The sequence below is a fragment of the Oncorhynchus tshawytscha genome, linkage group LG25, assembly GCF_018296145.1.
Source record: "Oncorhynchus tshawytscha isolate Ot180627B linkage group LG25, Otsh_v2.0, whole genome shotgun sequence".
In the NCBI taxonomy this organism is placed as follows: Eukaryota; Metazoa; Chordata; class Actinopteri; order Salmoniformes; family Salmonidae; genus Oncorhynchus; species Oncorhynchus tshawytscha.
The window spans coordinates 1,102,613-1,122,977 of NC_056453.1; the positions used below are offsets into that span (position 1 = coordinate 1,102,613).

Consider the following 20,365-nt stretch of genomic DNA (forward strand, 5'->3'; position numbering starts at 1 on the left):
TTTATGTTGAAATGATTTCCCGGCTACAAAGTCACAAGGGAGAACATACAGTGGGTGACATCAGCTGCCTTCAGACATGAAACATGAGGACATGACATGCAGAGAAAACACTGGCAGAGCACACACACACACACACACACACACACACACACATACAGACAGTAACCTGCCAATTGATTAGCTATTTAGCAGTCTTGTTTAGAAGTCTTATGGCTTGGGGGTAGAAGTTGCCGCTTGCCATGTGGTAGAGAGAGGCTGGAGTCTTTGACCATTTTTGGGGCCTTCCTCTGACACGGCCCGGTATAGAGGTGATGTATTGACACGGCCCCAGTGATGTATTGGCCATACGTACATATACCGTACCAAGCGGTGATGCAGCCAGTCAAGATGCTCTCGATAACGTTTTGAGGATTTGAAGGCCCATGACAAATCTTTTCAGCCTCCGGACTTCACTGTGCAATTACTGAATATCTACAACCTCTCAATTTGACTCAGTGCCAACTGGTTTGAGAATGACGGATGAAGAGTAGACTGACAAACAGGAGGTTTTCCTGAGTAAACAAGAAACAACTAAACTCATCACAATGTAAACTAAATACACTTTAATAATGTGAAAGTGAAAGGTATTTGTGTTTGAGCCTTATGTGTGCGTAGTTGGGTGTTTGTGACAGGGGTGTTCTGCAAACCATTGGGGGAATTTCTGTCTCGTGGGGAACAAGCTCACTACCTCATGTGGTTTCTTATAAAACAGATGATGTATTGTGACATGGAAATGTTTATACTTTTCCTAATCGTAACACAGCAGGCTAAATGGTTAGCATTTGTACTTCTTCATAAGCTATGTACGTGGATGGGTTCACTGATGTCTATCCCATGTTTATAGGTTCTATGTACTGTATGCTAATGGCAACAGAACAAGTTCAGAAGTTCATGGATTTTTGTCTTTGGGCTCAGTCACCAAAAAATGATTCCATAATAATGATTGGAAAGAATGGTGAAAAACAACATATGTCTATTCTATCATCATCTGTAGCAGTAGTAATATAGTGCAGTAGTAATATAGTACAGTAGTAATATAGTACAGTAGTAATATAGTGCAGTAGTAATATAGTGCAGTAGTAATATAGTGCAGTAGTAATATAGTGCAGTAGTAATAGCCTACAGTAGGCCCATATCGAATTGTATTTAGTGTAAACCTTACTGTTAACTGCTTACTTACAAGCCCTTAACCAACAATACAGTTCAAGAAATAGAGTTAAGAAAATATGTACTGTATAAACTAAAGTAAAAAGCAACAGAGGAAAATGACATAACAACAACAACAAGGCTATATCCAGGGAGTAACCTACCAAATTTGCAGGGGGTACAGGTGATAGTCAAGGTCATTTGTAAAGTGACTATGCATAGATAATAAACAGCTAGTAGCAGCAGAGTAAAAAAACAAAGGGGGGTCAATGTAATAGTCCGGTGGCCATTTGATTAATTGTTCAGCAGTCGTATGGCTTTGGGGTAGAAGCTGTTAAGCAACCTTTTGGTCCTAGACTTGGTACCACCAGGGGGTGGCCCGTCAGGAAGTCCAAGATCCAGTTGCAGAGGGAGATGTTTAATCCCAGGGTCCTTAGTTTATTGATGTGCTTTGAGGGCACTATGGTGTTGAACACTGAGCTGTAGTCAAAGCATTCTCACATAGGTGTTCCTTTTGTCCAGGTGGGAAAGGGCAATGTGGAGTGCGGTTGAGATTGTGTCATCTGTGGATCTGTTGGGGCAGAGTGGGTCTAGGGTTTCCAGCATGATGATGTTGATCAAATCAAATCAAATTTTATTTGTCACATACACATGGTTAGCAGATGTTAATGCGAGTGTAGCGAAATGCTTGTGCTTCTAGTTCCGACAATGCAGTAATAACCAACAAGTAATCTAACTAACAATTCCAAAACTACTGTCTTATACACAGTGTAAGGGGATAAAGAATATGTACATAAGGATATATGAATGAGTGATGGTACAGAGCAGCATAGGCAAGATACAGTAGCTGATATCGAGTACAGTATATACATATGAGATGAGTATGTAAACAAAGTGGCATAGTTAAAGTGGCTAGTGAGACATGTATTACATAAGGATGCAGTCGATGATATAGAGTACAGTATATACGTATGCATATGAGATGAATAATGTAGGGTATGTAAACATTATATAAGGTAGCATTGTTTAAAGTGGCTAGTGATATATTTACATCATTTCCCATCAATTCCCATGATTAAAGTGGCTGGAGTTGAGTCAGTGTCAGTGTGTTGGCAGCAGCCACTCAATGTTAGTGGTGGCTGTTTAACAGTCTGATGGCCTTGAGATAGAAGCTGTTTTTCAGTCTCTCGGTCCCAGCTTTGATGCACCTGTACTGACCTCGCCTTCTGGATGATAGCGGGGTGAACAGGCAGTGGCTCGGGTGGTTGATGTCCTTGATGATGTGAGCCATGACCAGCCTTTCAAAGCTCGTCATGGCTATAAATAGTGTAGTAGTAGGCTACTGTAATAGTAGTACAAATAATAATAGTACTGTAGTATTAGTAGAAGTAACCTAGTAGTAGTTTAATCCCTGGTTAGTCTACACTGTCATGTACAATCACTGAAAAATCCCTGGATTAAGCACACTGCCGCTTTAAGAGTGCTCGTCCCCCTGTGGCATTTAAACGCTTTCAGAATCGTCGTTGCAGATGTGTCACACTTCATGCCTGGCTCGCGCTTCAATTTAGTTTACATTCACCGCACACGCACCGATACACACACGTTATTAGGGCATTGTATTAGGAGCAGGGCAATGGCTTCAGTGAGTGTGGTAGGACCAAGACAGCATCGTCCTAGCCCAGACCAGGAGTTTTTCTTTAAGGAAATAACGGCCACCGGGAAGAAGAAAATAACGTTACCGAGGAAATACTCCCTGGAGAATATGGTGACCAGGAAGATATCGGTGAAGCGGGAGTGCGGTTCGGTGTCGGTCTTATCAGCAGTCACAGCAACCCCGCTAAACCCGTCTCTGACCCCGGCACACCAGAGAGCAGCAGCCGAGGTAGGAGGGGGGAATCCCGGGGTGAGAAGTGGGGCTCAGCCGGAGCTGGTGCCACGTAGCTTCGACAGAGAACGCGACAGCAGCAGGCCTGATTGTGGGCACACGGAGAGAGACACGACGGCGGCGAGGGAGGACACTGGTCAATGCGGACGGAAGGCAAGCGGCAATGACTATGCCGATGACGGAGGGAGTTTACTGAAGACCGTCACAAATGTTCGGTCAAGCACATCCGCCAACGAACAGATAGCAGATGCCAAGTGTGACAGATCAAGCGCGCCCACAAACGGACACACTGGCGCACACTCACATCGGGACCGGCCAGTCAGGATGCGCGCATCCTACAGCCTCCCTGGTGAGATCACCGGGCCGGGTACCAAAGGGGACACCGGGGGGCCACCGATGGAGCGGTTGACACAGGGAAGGACAGGGGTCGTTAAACTCGTGCGCACAGAACCACACCGGAAGGAGGCCTGGTCAATATTTGCCTCCCAGGAGCAGGAGGACCCGCGCGTCCGTGCGGAGACAGGGGAGGGCCACCTGTTCTGGACCAGAACAGTTACTCAGGACTGGTGCGACGTTTGTAACCAGCCAATCAACGCCCAGCAGGCGCTCAAGTGTAAAAGTAAGTAGTGGGCTAAACCATGACAGTAGAGGACACATTCATTTCCAGTTCTTCAGGAGGAAGGTGTAACTGTTGCTTTACTACAATATAATAGAGATGGTTTGTGCTTGATTGCTTTTCTTTCAGTTGGTGTGATATGGGATGATAGTGCAGAATTGCTTTGAGGGATGTGCTGTGACATCATAGTTTGAAGATGAGGCTTGGATATTGACCTCATACCAAGGTGGATACTGCTGGCTGTTGTTGCGTCTGGCTTAAATGTGAAGCGCACTATCAGGCCAGGACTAGACTAGCAATATACTCTTCAGAGAGAGGGAGAGAGCGTGACTTTGCCAAGCATTCAGAGCTGCAGCCAGCAACTTCCTATGGAAACCTCATTATCTTGTCCTCCCAGACTCGTCTCTCTGTCCCCCTATCCTCCTCCAGCCTCCCCTCCCTCTCAGTGTCACAGCATGATTTGCAAGCACAGCTTCAGGCATTAGCCTATGCAGAGAGACAGGAATGAGGGAGTGAGAGAGAAAGAGAGAGAGAGAAGGACAAAGTTAGTTTAGGAAGTCTAGAGTTATGCTTGTGTTTATGGAATATTAAGCTAGTGCATGTGTCAGTACTACTGTAGGTCATCTGCCATTGTCATATCTGTATGGGGGTATTTTGGTCCCAGTTCCCATGTGTGACTGCTCTGGAGGGTAACGGAGTGGCATGTTTGTGTCTGTATGTGTTTTAAACATGGCTCAGGTGTCATCTAGCCCACATTCAATCCTACTGGTTCTCTATCACCACAGTTCTGTCACCACGGTTCTCTGTCACCACTGTGCTCTCTCACACACAACATCACACTACTTTCTTCAGTACACATAGCATCTTTCTGCTCTACTTCCAGTGTTAACAATGCAACAACAGTGAAGCAGGCTTTCATGGACTCCTCCACTCTTTCTGTCCTATGTAGGCTCTATGGCGGGGTGCTCAGAGAGAACTCAAGTGGGGAGGGGAAGAAGAGAGAGCAAGAAAATGGAAGAGAATGGTAGTGTAAGAGAGAGTGGAAAGAGCGGTATAAAGGAGAAGAGGAGTTGGCGATGAGGAGAAAGGAAACTAAGGGGAGAGAGAGGGCACAGGGAGAGGTCACAGGGAGAGGGAGAGGTCACATGTAGAGGGAGAGGGCACATGTAGAGGGAGAGGGCACATGTAGAGGGAGAGGGGAGAGGGCACAGGGAGAGGGTAGAGGCAGAGGGCACAGGGAGAGCATAGAGTGAGAGGGCGCAGGGAGAGGGTAGAGCGAGAGGGCGCAGGGAGAGGGTAGAGCGAGAGGCCACAGGGAGAGGGTAAAGCGAGAGGGCGCAGGGAGAGGGTAGAGCGAGAGGCCACAGGGAGAGGGTAGAGAGAGAGGGCACAGGGAGAGGGCGGAGAGAGAGGCCACAGGGAGAGGGCGGAGGGAGAGGGCACAGGGAGAGGGTAGAGTGAGAGGGTGCAGGGAGAGGGTAGAGTGAGAGGGTGCAGGGAGAGGGTAGAGTGAGAGGGTGCAGGGAGAGGGTAGAGTGAGAGGGTGCAGGGAGAGGGTAGAGTGAGAGGGTGCAGGGAGAGGGTAGAGTGAGAGGGCGCAGGGAGAGGGCGCAGGGAGAGGGTAGAGTGAGAGGGTGCAGGGAGAGGGTAGAGTGAGAGGGCGCAGGGAGAGGGTAGAGTGAGAGGGCGCAGGGAGAGGGTAGAGTGAGAGGGCGCAGGGAGAGGGTAGAGTGAGAGGGCGCAGGGAGAGGGTAGAGTGAGAGGGCGCAGGGAGAGGGTAGAGTGAGAGGGCGCAGGGAGAGGGTAGAGTGAGAGGCCAAAGGGAGAGGGTAGAGAGAGAGGCCAAAGGGAGAGGGCAGAGAGAGAGGCCAAAGGGAGAGGGCAGAGAGAGAGGCCAAAGGGAGAGGGCAGAGAGAGAGGCCAAAGGGAGAGGGCAGAGAGAGAGGCCAAAGGGAGAGGGCAGAGAGAGAGGCCAAAGGAAGAGGGCAGAGAGATGATAGGTAAAGATAGTCAAGGACAAAAAGGGAAGGACAGAAGACAGGAAAGATAGAAGAGGATGGATAGAGAAAGGGATGAGAGACTAATAGAAAGAGAGGGATAGTAGATGACATGACCTCAGCCACCCGAGCCACGACCTGTTCAACCGCTACCACCTGCTACCATCTAGAAGGCGAAGACAGTACAGGTGCATCAAAGCTGGGACCGAGAGAGTGAAAAACAGCTTCTATTTCCAGGCCATCAGACTGTTATGGTCACCACTAGCCAGCCTCCGCTTAGTGCCCTGCCCTGAACTTACTCACTCTTACTATCTGGCTACCACCCGCTACTCCACCCTGCACCTTATAATGGCGTCAGAGGGGATGGCTGATGTTTTACGTGCTCCCAACCAACTGTGCTATTTTGTTAGGTTTTTCGAGTTGTTTGTAACTTATTTTTAAAACGTATTTAGTACATAATGTTGCTGCTACCGTCTCTTATGACCGAAAATTACTTCTGGACATCAGAACAGCGATTACTCACCTCAAACTGGAAGAATATTTTTTCTTTAACGAGTCCGATGTGAAGGAAATACTGCTTCTCAGGAACAGGCCCAGATCCCCGTCGTTTGCGTGAAGAAAAGACGGGAAAAAAGGGGGCGGAGGTCAGGCTGCCTTACGAGAATTCGTAGGCGATTGAGTAAACTCCCACTGCCATATCTTCTATTGGCCAACGTGCAATCATTGGAAAATAAAATAGATGACCTACGATCAAGATTATACTAGCAACAGGACATTAAAAATTGTAATGTCTTATGTTTCACCAAGTCGTGGCTGAACGACTATATGGATAATATAGAGCTGGTGGGATTTTCCATGCACCGGCAGGACAGAGAAGCTACAGGGGCGGGGTGTGTGTCTATTTGTCAATGACACCTGGTGCGCGATGTCAAATATTAAAGAAGTCTTGAGGTATTGCTCGCCTGAGGTAGAGTACCTTATGATAAGTTGTAGACCACACTATTTACCAGGAGAGTTCTCATCTATATTATTCATAGCCGTCTATTTACCACCACAAACCGATGCTGGCAATAAGACCGCTCTCAACCAACTCTATAAGGCCATAAGCAAACAAGAAAATGCTCATCCAGAAGCGACACTCCTAGTAGCAAGGGACTTTACTGCAGGCAAACTTAAATCCGTTTTACCTCATTTTTACCACCATGTCACATGTGCAACCAGAGGGAAAAAAACTCTAGACCACCTTTACTCCACACACAGAGATGCATACAAAGCTCTCCCCCGCCCTCCATTTGGCAAATCTGACCATAATTCTATCCTGATTCCTGCTTACAAGCAAAAACTAAGAAGGAAATACAAGTGACTCGCTCAATACGGAAGTGGTCAGATACAGGACTGTTTTGCTAGCACATATTGAGTTTCTCCTATTCTTCTCTGCAGATCCTCTCAAGGTCTGTCAGGTTGTATGGGGAACGTCGTTGCACAGCTTTTTTCAGGTCTCTCCAGAAATGTTAGATCTGGTTCAAGTCCAGGCTCTGGCTGGGCCACTCAGGGACATTCAGAGGTCCTGGGCAATCTGGAGCAGGTTTTCATCAAGGATCTCTCTGCACTATGCTCCGTTCATCTTTGCCTCGATCCTGACTAGTCTCCCAGTCCCTGCCACTGATAAACATCCCCACAGCATGATGCTGCCACCGCCATGCTTCACCGTAGGGATGGTGCCAGGTTTCCTCCAGATGTGACACTGTTCATCAAGGCAAAGGGTGGCTATTTGAAGAATCTCAAATTTAAAAAATATTTTTATTTGTTTAATACTTTTGTTTGGTTACTACATGATTCCATATATGTTATTTCATAGTTTTGATGTCTTCACACTTATTCTACCATGTAGAAAATAGTAAAAATAAAGAAAAACCCTTGAATTAGTAGGTGTTCTAAAACATTTAACCGGTAGTGTATAGGATCCATTCTAGATCCACATCGTACATATATACCATATACCATATACCATCATACCATCGTTCAAAAGTTTGGGGTCACTTAGAAATGTCCTTGTTTTTGTCCATTAAAATAACATAGATTTGATCAGAAAAACAGTGTTGACATTGTTCATGTTGTAAATAACTATTGTAGCTGGAAATGGCTGATTTTTAATGGAAATGCTACATAGGCGTACAGAGGCCCATGGAACACAGTCCTGTGTTCCAATGGCACGTTGTGTTAGCTAATCCAACTTTATCATTTTAAAAGGCTAATTGATCATTAGAAAATGTGCATTTCTAAGTGACCACAAACTTTTGAACGGTAGTGTACATATATAGGATCCATTCTAGATCCATATAGTGCATCTAATCTTAATAAAATGTAGGTTATAATCTCATAGAGCAGTTTGGACTAGAAGCACTAATGTGTGTGTGCGCGCGTGTGTGTGTGTTCCAGATAGAGCTTCCACTCACTCCATCCACCACCACCACTTCCTAATGAACCTGATCGTGAGTGTTGCATTACAGCCATTTTGTGTCTGAGGGAAGCCCAATACTGTACAGTTTCTTACTATACCCCTCCTTGGTCTAAAACTGCAACCTCACAAAATGATAGTGTTATCTTTTAATTAAAGGTCTCTAAAGTTGCTGTTGTAGAAACTCACACATAGATACACACCTACACACACTCTCTCTCACTCCTGTCCTCTCTCTCTCTCTCTCACTCCTGTCCTCTCTCACTCCTGTCCTCTCTCTCTCCTGTTCTCTCTCTCTCTCTCTCTCTCTCTCTCTCTCTCTCTCCTGTTCTCTCTCTTTCTCTCCTGTTCTCTCTCTCTCTCTCTCTGTTCTCTTTCTCTCTCCTGTTCTCTTTCTCTCTCTCCTGTTCTCTCCCTCTCCTGTTCTCTCTCTCTCTCTCCTGTTCTCTCTCTCTCCTGTTCTCTTTCTCTCTCTCTCCTGTTCTCTCTCTCTCCTGTTCTTTCCCTCTCCTGTTCTCTCTCTCTCCTGTTCTCTCTCTCTCCTGTTCTCTCTCTCTCACTCTCTCTCTCTCTCCTGTTCTCTCTCTCTCTCTCCTGTTCTCTTTCTCTCTCTCTCCTGTTCTCTCCCTCTCCTGTTCTCTCTCTCTCCTGTTCTCTCTCTCTCTCTCTCCTGTTCTCTCTCTCTCTCCTGTTCTCTTTCTCTCTCTCTCCTGTACTCTTTCTCTCTCCTGTTCTCTCTCTCCTGTTCTCTCTCTCTCCTGTTCTCTTTCTCTCTCTCTCTCCTGTTCTCTCTCTCCTGTTCTCTTTCTCTCTCTTTCTCTCTCCTGTTCTCTCTCTCTCCAATTCAACAGGCTTTATTGGCATGGGAAACAGATGTTTACATAGCCAAAGCAAGTGAAATAGATAATAAACAAAGGTCTCTGTCTCTCTCTCCAGGCGTTGAATCAGTCTTTGGTCACTGCTTCCACAGGAAAACATGGGGAGTGACACTGCCACTGATGACACACTAGGCAGGCAGACACACTAGGCAGGCAGACACACTAGGCAGGCAGACACACTAGGCAGGCAGACACACTAGGCAGGCAGACACACTAGGCAGGCAGACACACTAGGCAGGCAGACACACTAGGCAGGCAGACACACTAGGCAGGCAGACACACTAGGCAGGCAGACACACTAGGCAGGCAGACACACTAGGCAGGCAGACACACTAGGCAGGCAGACACACTAGGCAGGCAGACACACTAGGCAGGCAGACACACTAGGCAGGCAGACACACTAGGCAGGCAGACACACTAGGCAGGCAGACACACTAGGCAGGCAGACACACTAGGCAGGCAGACACACTAGGCAGGCAGACACACTAGGCAGGCAGACACACTAGGCAGGCAGACACACTAGGCAGGCAGACACACTAGGCAGGCAGACACACTAGGCAGGCAGACACACTAGGCAGGCAGACACACTAGGCAGGCAGACACACTAGGCAGGCAGACACACTAGGCAGGCAGACACACTAGGCAGGCAGACACACTAGGCAGGCAGACACACTAGGCAGGCAGACACACTAGGGAAATTTTAGCAGAAACTGAAAGGAAAGGATAAAGGGGGAGACCTAGTCAGTTGTCCAACCGAATCCATTCAACTCAAATGTGTCTTCTGCATTTAACACAACCTCTGAATCAGAGAGGTGTGTGGGGCTGCCTTAATCGACATCCACGTCTTCTGCATTTAACACAACCTCTGAATCAGAGAGGTGCGTGGGGCTGCCTTAATCGACATCCACGTCTTCTGCATTTAACACAACCTCTGAATCAGAGAGGTGCGTGGGGCTGCCTTAATCGACATCCACGTCTTCTGCATTTAACACAACCTCTGAATCAGAGAGGTGCGTGGGGCTGCCTTAATCGACATCCACGTCTTCTGCATTTAACACAACCTCTGAATCAGAGAGGTGCGTGGGGCTGCCTTAATCAACATCCACGTCTTCTGCATTTAACACAACCTCTGAATCAGAGAGGTGCGTGGGGCTGCCTTAATCGACATCCACGTCTTCTGCATTTAACACAACCTCTGAATCAGAGAGGTGCGTGGGGCTGCCTTAATCGACATCCACGTCTTCTGCATTTAACACAACCTCTGAATCAGAGAGGTGTGTGGGGCTGCCTTAATCGACATCCACGTCTTCTGCATTTAACACAACCTCTGAATCAGAGAGGTGCGTGGGGCTGCCTTAATCGACATCCACGTCTTCTGCATTTAACACAACCTCTGAATCAGAGAGGTGCGTGGGGCTGCCTTAATCGACATCCACGTCTCGTGCATTTAACACAACCTCTGAATCAGAGAGGTGCGTGGGGCTGCCTTAATCGACATCCACGTCTTCTGCATTTAACACAACCTCTGAATCAGAGAGGTGCGTGGGGCTGCCTTAATCGACATCCACGTCTTCTGCATTTAACACAACCTCTGAATCAGAGAGGTGTGTGGGGCTGCCTTAATCGACATCCACGTCTTCTGCATTTAACACAACCTCTGAATCAGAGAGGTGCGTGGGGCTGCCTTAATCGACATCCACGTCTTCTGCATTTAACACAACCTCTGAATCAGAGAGGTGTGTGGGACTGCCTTAATCGACATCCACGTCTTCTGCATTTAACACAACCTCTGAATCAGAGAGGTGCGTGGGGCTGCCTTAATCGACATCCACGTCTTATGCATTTAACACAACCTCTGAATCAGAGAGGTGCGTGGGGCTGCCTTAATCGACATCCACGTCTTCTGCATTTAACACAACCTCTGAATCAGAGAGGTGTGTGGGGCTGCCTTAATCGACATCCACGTCTCGTGCATTTAACACAACCTCTGAATCAGAGAGGTGCGTGGGGCTGCCTTAATCGACATCCACGTCTCGTGCATTTAACACAACCTCTGAATCAGAGAGGTGCGTGGGGCTGCCTTAATCGACATCCACGTCTCGTGCATTTAACACAACCTCTGAATCAGAGAGGTGCGTGGGGCTGCCTTAATCGACATCCACGTCTCGTGCATTTAACACAACCTCTGAATCAGAGAGGTGTGGGGGCTGCCTTAATCGACATCCACGTCTTCTGCATTTAACACAACCTCTGAATCAGAGAGGTGCGTGGGGCTGCCTTAATCGACATCCACGTCTTCTGCATTTAACACAACCTCTGAATCAGAGAGGTGCGTGGGGCTGCCTTAATCGACATCCACGTCTTCTGCATTTAACACAACCTCTGAATCAGAGAGGTGCGTGGGGCTGCCTTAATCGACATCCACGTCTTCTGCATTTAACACAACCTCTGAATCAGAGAGGTGCGTGGGGCTGCCTTAATCGACATCCACGTCTTCTGCATTTAACACAACCTCTGAATCAGAGAGGTGCGTGGGGCTGCCTTAATCGACATCCACGTCTTTGGCACCCCGGGGAACAGTGGGTTAACTGCCTTGTTCAAGGGCAGAACGACAGATGTTTACCTTTTCAGCTCTGGGATTCAATCCAGCAACCTTTTGGTTACTGGCCCAATGCTCTAACCACTAGGCTACCTGCCTCTAACCACTAGGCTACCTTCCTCTAACCACTAGGCTACCTGCCTCTGACTTTTATCTCCCTCACCAACTTTAAACATCTGCTATCTGAGCAGCTGCAGCAGTACATAGTCCATCGGTAAATAGCCCACCCAATTCACCTACCTCATCCCCATACTGTATTTATTTACTTTTCTGCTCTTTTGCACACCAGTATCTCTACCTGCACATGACCATCTGATCATTTATCACTCCAGCGTTGATCTGCTAAATTGTAATTATTCACCTACCTCCTCATGCCTTTTGCACACAATGTATATAGACTCTCTCTTTTTTTCTTTTTTTTTTCTACTGTATTATTGACTTGTTAATTGTTTACTCCATGTGTAACTCTGTGTTGTCTGTTCACACTGCTATGCTTTATCTTGGCCAGGTCGCAGTTGTAAATTAGAACTTGTTCTCAACTAGCCTACCTGGTTAAATAAAGGTGAAATAAAATAAATAAAAACCACTAGGCTACCATAGCAGAGAAAATAGGAGATCAACCCTCCTCCTCATGCAGTGAGCCTGTTTATTTTGTCTGGTTGTGATGTCACTGTTGCCTTAGGCCTAACGAAGCTCTCTTCATTGGTAGCTAGTATACTGGTAGTTTATGGAGATACTCTCCCTATGCCCTCCCTAAAGTATAACCTGTCCCCTCCCTTAGCCCACATATACCCTGTGCCCTCCCTGTATCCTAAACCCTATGCCCTCCCTAAAGTATAACCTGTCCCCTCCCTTAGCCCACATATACAGTGGGGCAAAAAAGTATTTAGTCAGCCACCAATTGTGCAAGTTCTCCCACTTAAAAAGATGAGAGACGCCTGTAATTTTGATCATAGGTACACTTGAACTATGACAGACAAAATGAGAGAGAAAAAAATCCAGAAAATCACATTGTAGGATTTTTTATGAATTTATTTGCAAATTATGGTGGAAAATAAGTATTTGGTCACCTACAAACAAGCAAGATTTCTGGCTCTCACAGACCTGTAACTTCTTCTTTAAGAGGCTCCTCTGTCCTCCACTCGTTACCTGTATTAATGGCACCTGTTTGAACTTGTTATCAGTATAAAAGACACCTGTCCACAACCTCAAACAGTCACACTCCAAACTCCACTATGGCCAAGACCAAAGAGCTGTCAAAGGACACCAGAAACAAAATTGTAGACCTGCACCAGGCTGGGAAGACTGAATCTGCAATAGGTAAGCAGCTTGGTTTGAAGAAATCAACTGTGGGAGCAATTATTAGGAAATGGAAGACATACAAGACCACTGATAATCTCCCTCGATCTGGGGCTCCACGCAAGATCTCACCCCGTGGGGTCAAAATTATCACAAGAACGGTGAGCAAAAAATCCCAGAACCACACAGGGGGACCTAGTGAATGACCTGCAGAGAGCTGGGACCAAAGTAACAAAGCCTACCATCAGTAACACACTACGCCGCCAGGGACTCAAATCCTGCAGTGCCAGACGTGTCCCCCTGCTTAAGCCAGTACATGTCCAGGCCCGTCTGAAGTTTGCTAGAGAGCATTTGGATGATCTAGAAGAAGATTGGGAGAATGTCATATGATCAGATGAAACCAAAATATAACTTTTTGGTAAAAACTCAACTCGTCATGTTTGGAGGACAAAGAATGCTGGGTTGCATCCAAAGAACACCATACCTACTGTGAAGCATGGGGGTGGAAACATCATGCTTTCGGGCTGTTTTTCTGCAAAGGGACCAGGACGACTGATCCGTGTAAAGGAAAGAATGAATGGGGCCATGTATCGTGAGATTTAGAGTGAAAACGTCCTTCCATCAGCAAGGGCATTGAAGATGAAACGTGGCTGGGTCTTTCAGCATGACAATGATCCCAAACACACCGCCCGGGCAATGAAGGAGTGGCTTCGTAAGAAGCATTTCAAGGTCCTGGAGTGGCCTAGCCAGTCTCCAGATCTCAACCCCATAGAAAATCTTTGGAGGGAGTTGAAAGTCCGTGTTGCCCAGCAACAGCCCCAAAACATCACTGCTCTAGAGGAGATCTGCATGGAGGAATGGGCCAAAATACCAGCAACAGTGTGTGAAAACCTTGTGAAGACTTACAGAAAACGTTTGACCTGTCATTGCCAACAAAGGGTATATAACAAAGTATTGAGAAACTTTTGTTATTGACCAAATACTTATTTTCCACCATAATTTGCAAATAAATTCATTAAAAATCCTACAATGTGATTTTCTGGATTTTTTTTTTCTCATTTTGTCAGTCATAGTTGAAGTGTACCTATGATAAATTACAGGCCTCTCTCATCTTTTTAAGTGGGAGAACTTGCACAATTGGTGGCTGACTAGATACTTTTTTGCCCCACTGTACCCTGTGCCCTCCCTGTATCCTAAACCCTATGCCCTCCCCCATCCCCTACACAGTGCTGGCCTTGTCTTCAGCAGCAGCCATAGCAGTCTGACTGTGTGTTACCGTACTGTCAGAGCTCCTTTTGACTCCAGCAGAGGAAGCAGAGGGTGTTAATGGCTCTAAGCTTCCTGTACACACATACCACTGCTACACATGTTTAATAAACCACCAGCCTAGCATATCTACAAATGTCTAACATGACCCCTTCTGACCATGCTAGTCTCGTCTGAGCAGAGAGTTCAACATTGGGCCAGGCAGCCAGAAATGTTCAACGTTTGTGCAGGGATGTCAGTCATAGAGAGACATTAGAAACTTTACAACTCAATGTCATGATGCTGCCTCCGAGCTTTCTATTCACCCCTTCATGAGGACTTTAGGGCATGGCTAGGGTTATGGCTAGGGTTAGGGTTATGGCTAGGGTTAGGGTAGAGCCAGGGTGTGCACATGGAGCTAGGGTTAGGGTAGAGCCAGGGTGTGCACATGGAGCTAGGGTTAGGGTAGAGCCAGGGTGTGCACATGGAGCTAGGGTTAGGGTAGAGCCAGGGTGTACACATGGAGCTAGGGTTAGGGTAGAGCCAGGGTGTTCACATGGAGCTAGGGTTAGGGTAGAGCCAGGGTGTGCACATGGAGCTAGGGTTAGGGTAGACCCAGGGTGTGCACATGGAGCTAGGGTTAGGGTAGAGCCAGGGTGTGCACATGGAGCTAGGGTTAGGGTAGAGCCAGGGTGTGCACATGGAGCTAGGGTTAGGGTAGACCCAGGGTGTGCACATGGAGCTAGGGTTAGGGTAGAGCCAGGGTGTGCACATGGAGCTAGGGTTAGGGTAGAGCCAGGGTGTGCACATGGAGCTAGGGTTAGGGTAGACCCAGGGTGTGCACATGGAGCTAGGGTTAGGGAGCCAGGGTGTGCACATGGAGCTAGGGTTAGGTTTAAATTTTTTTTTTTAAAGAATAAGGAAATATGGTTTAAGATTTCAAATATTAGTTGAACTGTTATGGCTGCCATGGGATGAATACCAACGAGTGATGTTGTCTTCACATAAGAGACTATCTCCTATGTGTGTGTGCGTGTGTGTGTGTGTGTGTGTGCGTGCGTGCGTGCGTGCGTGCGTGCGTGCGTGTGTGTGTGTGTGTGTGTGTGTGTGTGTGTGTGTGTGTGTGTGTGTGTGTGTGTGTGTGTGCGAGAGAGAGAGACAGAGAGAGAGAGAGAGAGAGTTGATGCAGTTCTCCTGTATGTGTGACAGATCTGTGGGGAGTTTTACTCAGGTTATATTTAGGGTGCACTTGGCAGGCCCTGGGACTGCTCTAAGGTGGTTTGTGGAGACAGCAGTGTGTGTAACTGCCTTGTCTTAATGGGTGTTAGAGAAAGGAGGAGTGGGCACACAACAGGTGTAAAACAGAGTGTATTAAGTGGCTGCTAGTTCAGCAGTGCATGGAGAGATGGTGCTATTGATGATATAACTGGTGTCATAATCATATCATCTATATTACTCATGCTGTTGCAGATGAGTAGGTAATATATGTATATATAGGTGTGTGTGTGTGTGTGTGTGTGTGATTTGATGAAGGCTGGTACATCCTGTGCCTCCAAACTCATCAGGCTCAGAAGTAGGGCAGGAAAAGTCCCAGCAGCCCTCTCGATGTCTTCTCCAGGGCATATTAATAGCCGATGGAGTGTGTATCATACATACCAAGATATGCACATACACATACAGACACACACACACAGACACACACAGACACACACACATACAGACACACACTCACACATACAGACACACACACATACAGACACACACACACACATATACAGACACACACACACACATACAGACACACACACATACAGACACACACACACACATACAGACACACACACACACATACAGACACACACACACACATACAGACACACACACACACATACAGACACACACACACACATACAGACATACAGACACACACACATACAGACACACACACATACAGACACACACACACACATACAGACACACACACACACACATACAGACACACACACATACAGACACACACACACATACAGACACACACACTCACACATACAGACACACACTCACACATAAAGACACACACACATACAGAGAGCTGGTGCGAAGCATGTCACACAGTAAAAAGACTTACTTTCTGTGATGTTTTGTGGTGAATCATTTCACTTGCCAGGCTGTGATATTCACACAGGAGAGAGAGAGAGAGAATGGCGCAATTGGAGGAGAGAGGGTGCGATTGGAGGAGAGCGAGGGAGAGAGGGCGCGATTGGAGGAGAGCAAGGAAGAGAGAGAGAGATGGCACGATTGGAGGAGAGCGAGGGAGAGACGGAAGGAAAGGAGGCAGTGGAAGTTGAGACAACATTTGGGAGACAGTATCCAACACTGCAGTGCTCTGCTCTAGCATGTTTACTGTGTTATTGGCGTGTGACCATGAAGATGTCCAGTGACCCTGGAGATGGACAAATATTTTGATAGACAAGGAGGACTAGAGAGGGGAAGCCAGTGATAGAGAGAGAGAGCGAGCAATGATGAGTTTGAGTGTTGGGGCTCTGTCTCTTTAAGCTGTCTGCTGCTGCAGAGTGTGTGGGTGCTGCAGCAGAGGCACAGAGAGCTGAGAGATAGAGAGAAAGAACAAGAGAACACGGAGTCCATCATCTACAAAACAAGTGAATGAGAGAGAGTGATGCCAGCAGTGGGGTGAGGATAGGTTGAGGGTAGTGGTATGTGTGAGGAAACACAGAGGATGAGGGAGAGAAGGAGGGAGGGGAGAGAGGCAAGCTGAGGTGTGAGGACTGTCAGGGCTAGAAGTGTGTGTGTGTGTGTGCATTGACTATCGGAAGGGTACGGGAAGAAGAGGAGGCAGTGTGTCTGAGTGTGTGCGTGAGGTAAGAGCGAGGTGTGTGTGAGGTCTGTGTGTGTACGGGGTGGCAAAGCGAGAGGTGGGCGGGGTGCTGGTTCGGAGCGTGGCACAGCTGGGTGAGTGGTGGCGCTGGGATGGCGGGCACTGGGGAGGCTGGCGAGCAGGCAGCCCTCGGATCGACAGGGAGTCCCTCAGCCACAGGCAGGAGAGGGGAAGAGGGCATTCGCCGGAGGGAGCTGGCGGCCTGGGGTACAGGACGGTGCCAGCGAGGTGGTGCCACGCTCCCAGACGGACACCGGTAGCACCGTTGATGGTGGGGTGTGGGGTAGAGGAGGGGGAGAGAGGTGAGGGTGTAAACCAGTTAAGAGTTTCTCAATCCTTGTCTCTGCATCTGACGGCTGAGGTGGGGGGTGAGGGAGAGGGTGACTTGGGGGGTGAGGATGGCGATATGGGCAGTGCGTGTTTTGGTCAGGTGTCCAGGCGTTTGGGAAGGCTGTTACGGCGCCTGCCTAAGTCTCGTTCCTGGAGTGACGGACTACGGATGCTCCGCAGAACCAGTTCCCACGGATCACTCATCACCTCTTCCTCAGGTATGGAGAGGGGGAGAGAGAGGGATGGAGAGATGGAGCTCCTTCAATGGTTCTCGCAATGAATGCATCCATTTCTCAGGTCTAGAGGAGGAGGGAGATGGGAGGAAAGGAGAGAGAGAGGAAGAAAGAAAGAAGGTGGAGGGTTGAGAGGAGTGTCAGAGAGTAAGATGACAAGATATGGTAGATAGAGAACAGATAGCAGAAGATAAAAAGAAAGACAGGAATGAGAGGAAGATAGAGGTGCTGGGTAGGAGTATTGTTACATTATGTCAAGAAAAGGACATCTCTACAATGACCCTTTTAACTACTGTATACTGTAACTCAGAATCTCTCTATCTCTGTCTTTTCTCCCGATAGATGACTCTGAACATCAAAGTCATCCGATGATAAATGTGTTCTTATAAACCTTATTTGTAATCCGAGGGGACGATCCTATAAAACCAGATTCTAGATGTCTGCCTGTGGTCTGTACTGGGAATATGACATTAGAACTGACTGTTTAGGGGCCTGGAATGGAGTTCAGCATGGATCCTAGTGTTTCTGTTCGCGGAGTGGACTGACGCAGTAGTGTCCAGGGATAAATACTGAGTGGGTATAGAGCATAATACAAGGAGAACAAGCTGTCTGCACCTTGGTAGAAAAAAGACGAGGCTCCAGAGACAGATTTATAGATTAACATAGTGAAATAAGAAATTGGACTGAAGTGTTTGCCTGTGAGCGTAAATGCATCTGTGAGTGTGTGTACCATTTTAAGTCAATCGTGTGTGCATTGTGTGTGTGTCTTATTCGAGAGCTGTCTGTGAAGGGCTGATAAGGTCCTGACCAAACATCTATCAGCTTATCAAAGGAACCAGAACATGTCACTACACCTGTATGATGTCACAGCCCTCCCTCCACCAATCAGCAGTGGACCAGCTAATCCCTCTAGAGCAGGGATGGGCAACTTTGATGGGGGTGTGGGTCACAAAATATCTGAACACATTGTGGAGGGGCTGCAGTGGCTGGCTGGTCTGTGTACACACATCCACACCCACACCCACACATGCAGTCAACTGTGCAGTTAATCCGTTTGTGCAGTTAAACTACTTAACTCTCTTAACTACAATAAAACATCAGCTGATGTAAAACGGGCTTTATAAATACATTTAATTGATATAACCTCACTTTAGGCCTTGAGCATAAAGAACTTATTTAGATTAAACCGGTTCCTTTTCTTCATCATGTTAGATCATTGTATCAAAACATTTCATTAGCCTATCTGTCCTACTGGCTGACTTCTCCTCTAGCCGTAATTGTCATGATTGTTTATACTACGGCTTCTGTGAGGAACTGACCAAGATGGCGGATGGAATCCCATCCTCTTCCAGCCCCAAAGTCCCCGCTGTCCACCACTCTGCCTTACCAATAGAAATTTGTTGATTTTCTGTTTCTGTTGTCTCTAGTGTCCTCTTGTCGAGGACCAGGAGTTTTATTACTTCAGGAAAACCCTATGACGGGTTTGAGTGTGTTAGCGTGTTTCTCTCCTTGGACTGCTACTTCCTCTACCTGGGCATGCTGGTTATATTTGGTGTGTGTGGGTGGCACAGGCCTGACAGAGCGACTGTGTGAGTGTTTGTGTCCGCGCGCCGTGTCATACCATGAATTCCGTCTGAAATAGGTTGTAGAGAGGTGTGTGATTATCACCTTCAGAAATGCGCCCTAGCAAAATCACCTCTCATCCATTCTTTCAGACCTCTCACAGCATCTCTCTTTCATTGGCTAGCTCTAGTTCACTCAGCATCTCCCCACTCTGTGTGATTGACTAGCTTAGTGTTCAGGGTGTCACTCTGCTGTGTGTGGTGTCAGCTGTAGATATACACACAGATGTGTGTGACTATGTGATATGTGTGTGTGTTCTGTTAGATAATGTCCAGGCCTTCTCTCCTCTGTTTCCTGGGAGACAGGGACAGTTCTGTGTTTTGATTTGGCCTTGTCTCTTCTGTTACCTAGGAGACAGGGTAAGTTCTCTGTTTTGTTTTGGCCTAGTCCCTTCTGTTGCCTAGGAGACAGGGAAAGTTCTCAGTTTTGGTTCAGCCTGGTCTCTTCTGTTGCTTGAGAGACAGGTACAGTTCTGTGTTTTGGTTCAGCCTTGTCTCTTCTGTTGCCTGAGAGACAGGGACAGTTCTGTGTTTTGGTTCAGCCTTGTGTCTTCTGTTGCCTAGGAGACAGGGAAAGTTCTCAGTTTTGGTTCAGCCTTGTCTCTTCTGTTGCCTGAGAGACAGGGACAGTTCTGTGTTTTGGTTCAGTCTTGTCTCTTCTGTTGCTTGAGAGACAGGTACAGTTCTGTGTTTTGGTTCAGCCTTGTCTCTTCTGTTGCCTGAGAGACAGGTACAGTTCTGTGTTTTGGTTCAGCCTGGTCTCTTCTGTTGCCTGAGAGACAGGTACAGTTCTGTGTTTTGGTTCAGCCTTGTCTCTTCTGTTGCTTGAGAGACAGGTACAGTTCTGTGTTTTGGTTCAGCCTTGTCTCTTCTGTTGCCTGAGAGACAGGTACAGTTCTGTGTTTTGGTTCAGCCTTGTCTCTTCTGTTGCCTGAGAGACAGGTACAGTTCTGTGTTTTGGTTCAGCCTTGTCTCTCCTGTTGCCTGAGAGACAGGGACAGTTCTGTGTTTTGGTTCAGCCTTGTGTCTTCTGTTGCCTGAGAGACAGGTACAGTTCTGTGTTTTGGTTCAGCCTGGTCTCTTCTGTTGCCTGAGAGACAGGTACAGTTCTGTGTTTTGGTT

At 47.3% G+C, this 20,365-nt stretch overlaps 2 protein-coding genes across 4 annotated transcripts in view; one reads left to right on the forward strand and one right to left on the reverse strand.

The window, feature by feature from the left end:
- The window catches only part of ccdc186 (coiled-coil domain-containing protein 186), a 1,196,038-nt gene that overhangs the window by 168,697 nt on the left and 1,006,976 nt on the right, over positions 1–20,365 (reverse strand). The gene's annotated exons all lie outside the window — the stretch shown is intronic.
- The window catches only part of LOC112244670 (ras association domain-containing protein 5), a 44,947-nt gene continuing 27,052 nt past the window's right edge, over positions 2,471–20,365 (forward strand). For both annotated transcript variants that reach the window (XM_024412397.2, XM_024412398.2), the window contains exon 1: positions 2,471–3,689. In XM_024412397.2, coding sequence (XP_024268165.1) covers positions 2,729–3,689 — 961 coding nt within the window. In that variant the 5' untranslated portion in view covers positions 2,471–2,728. The remainder of the gene's footprint in view (positions 3,690–20,365) is intronic.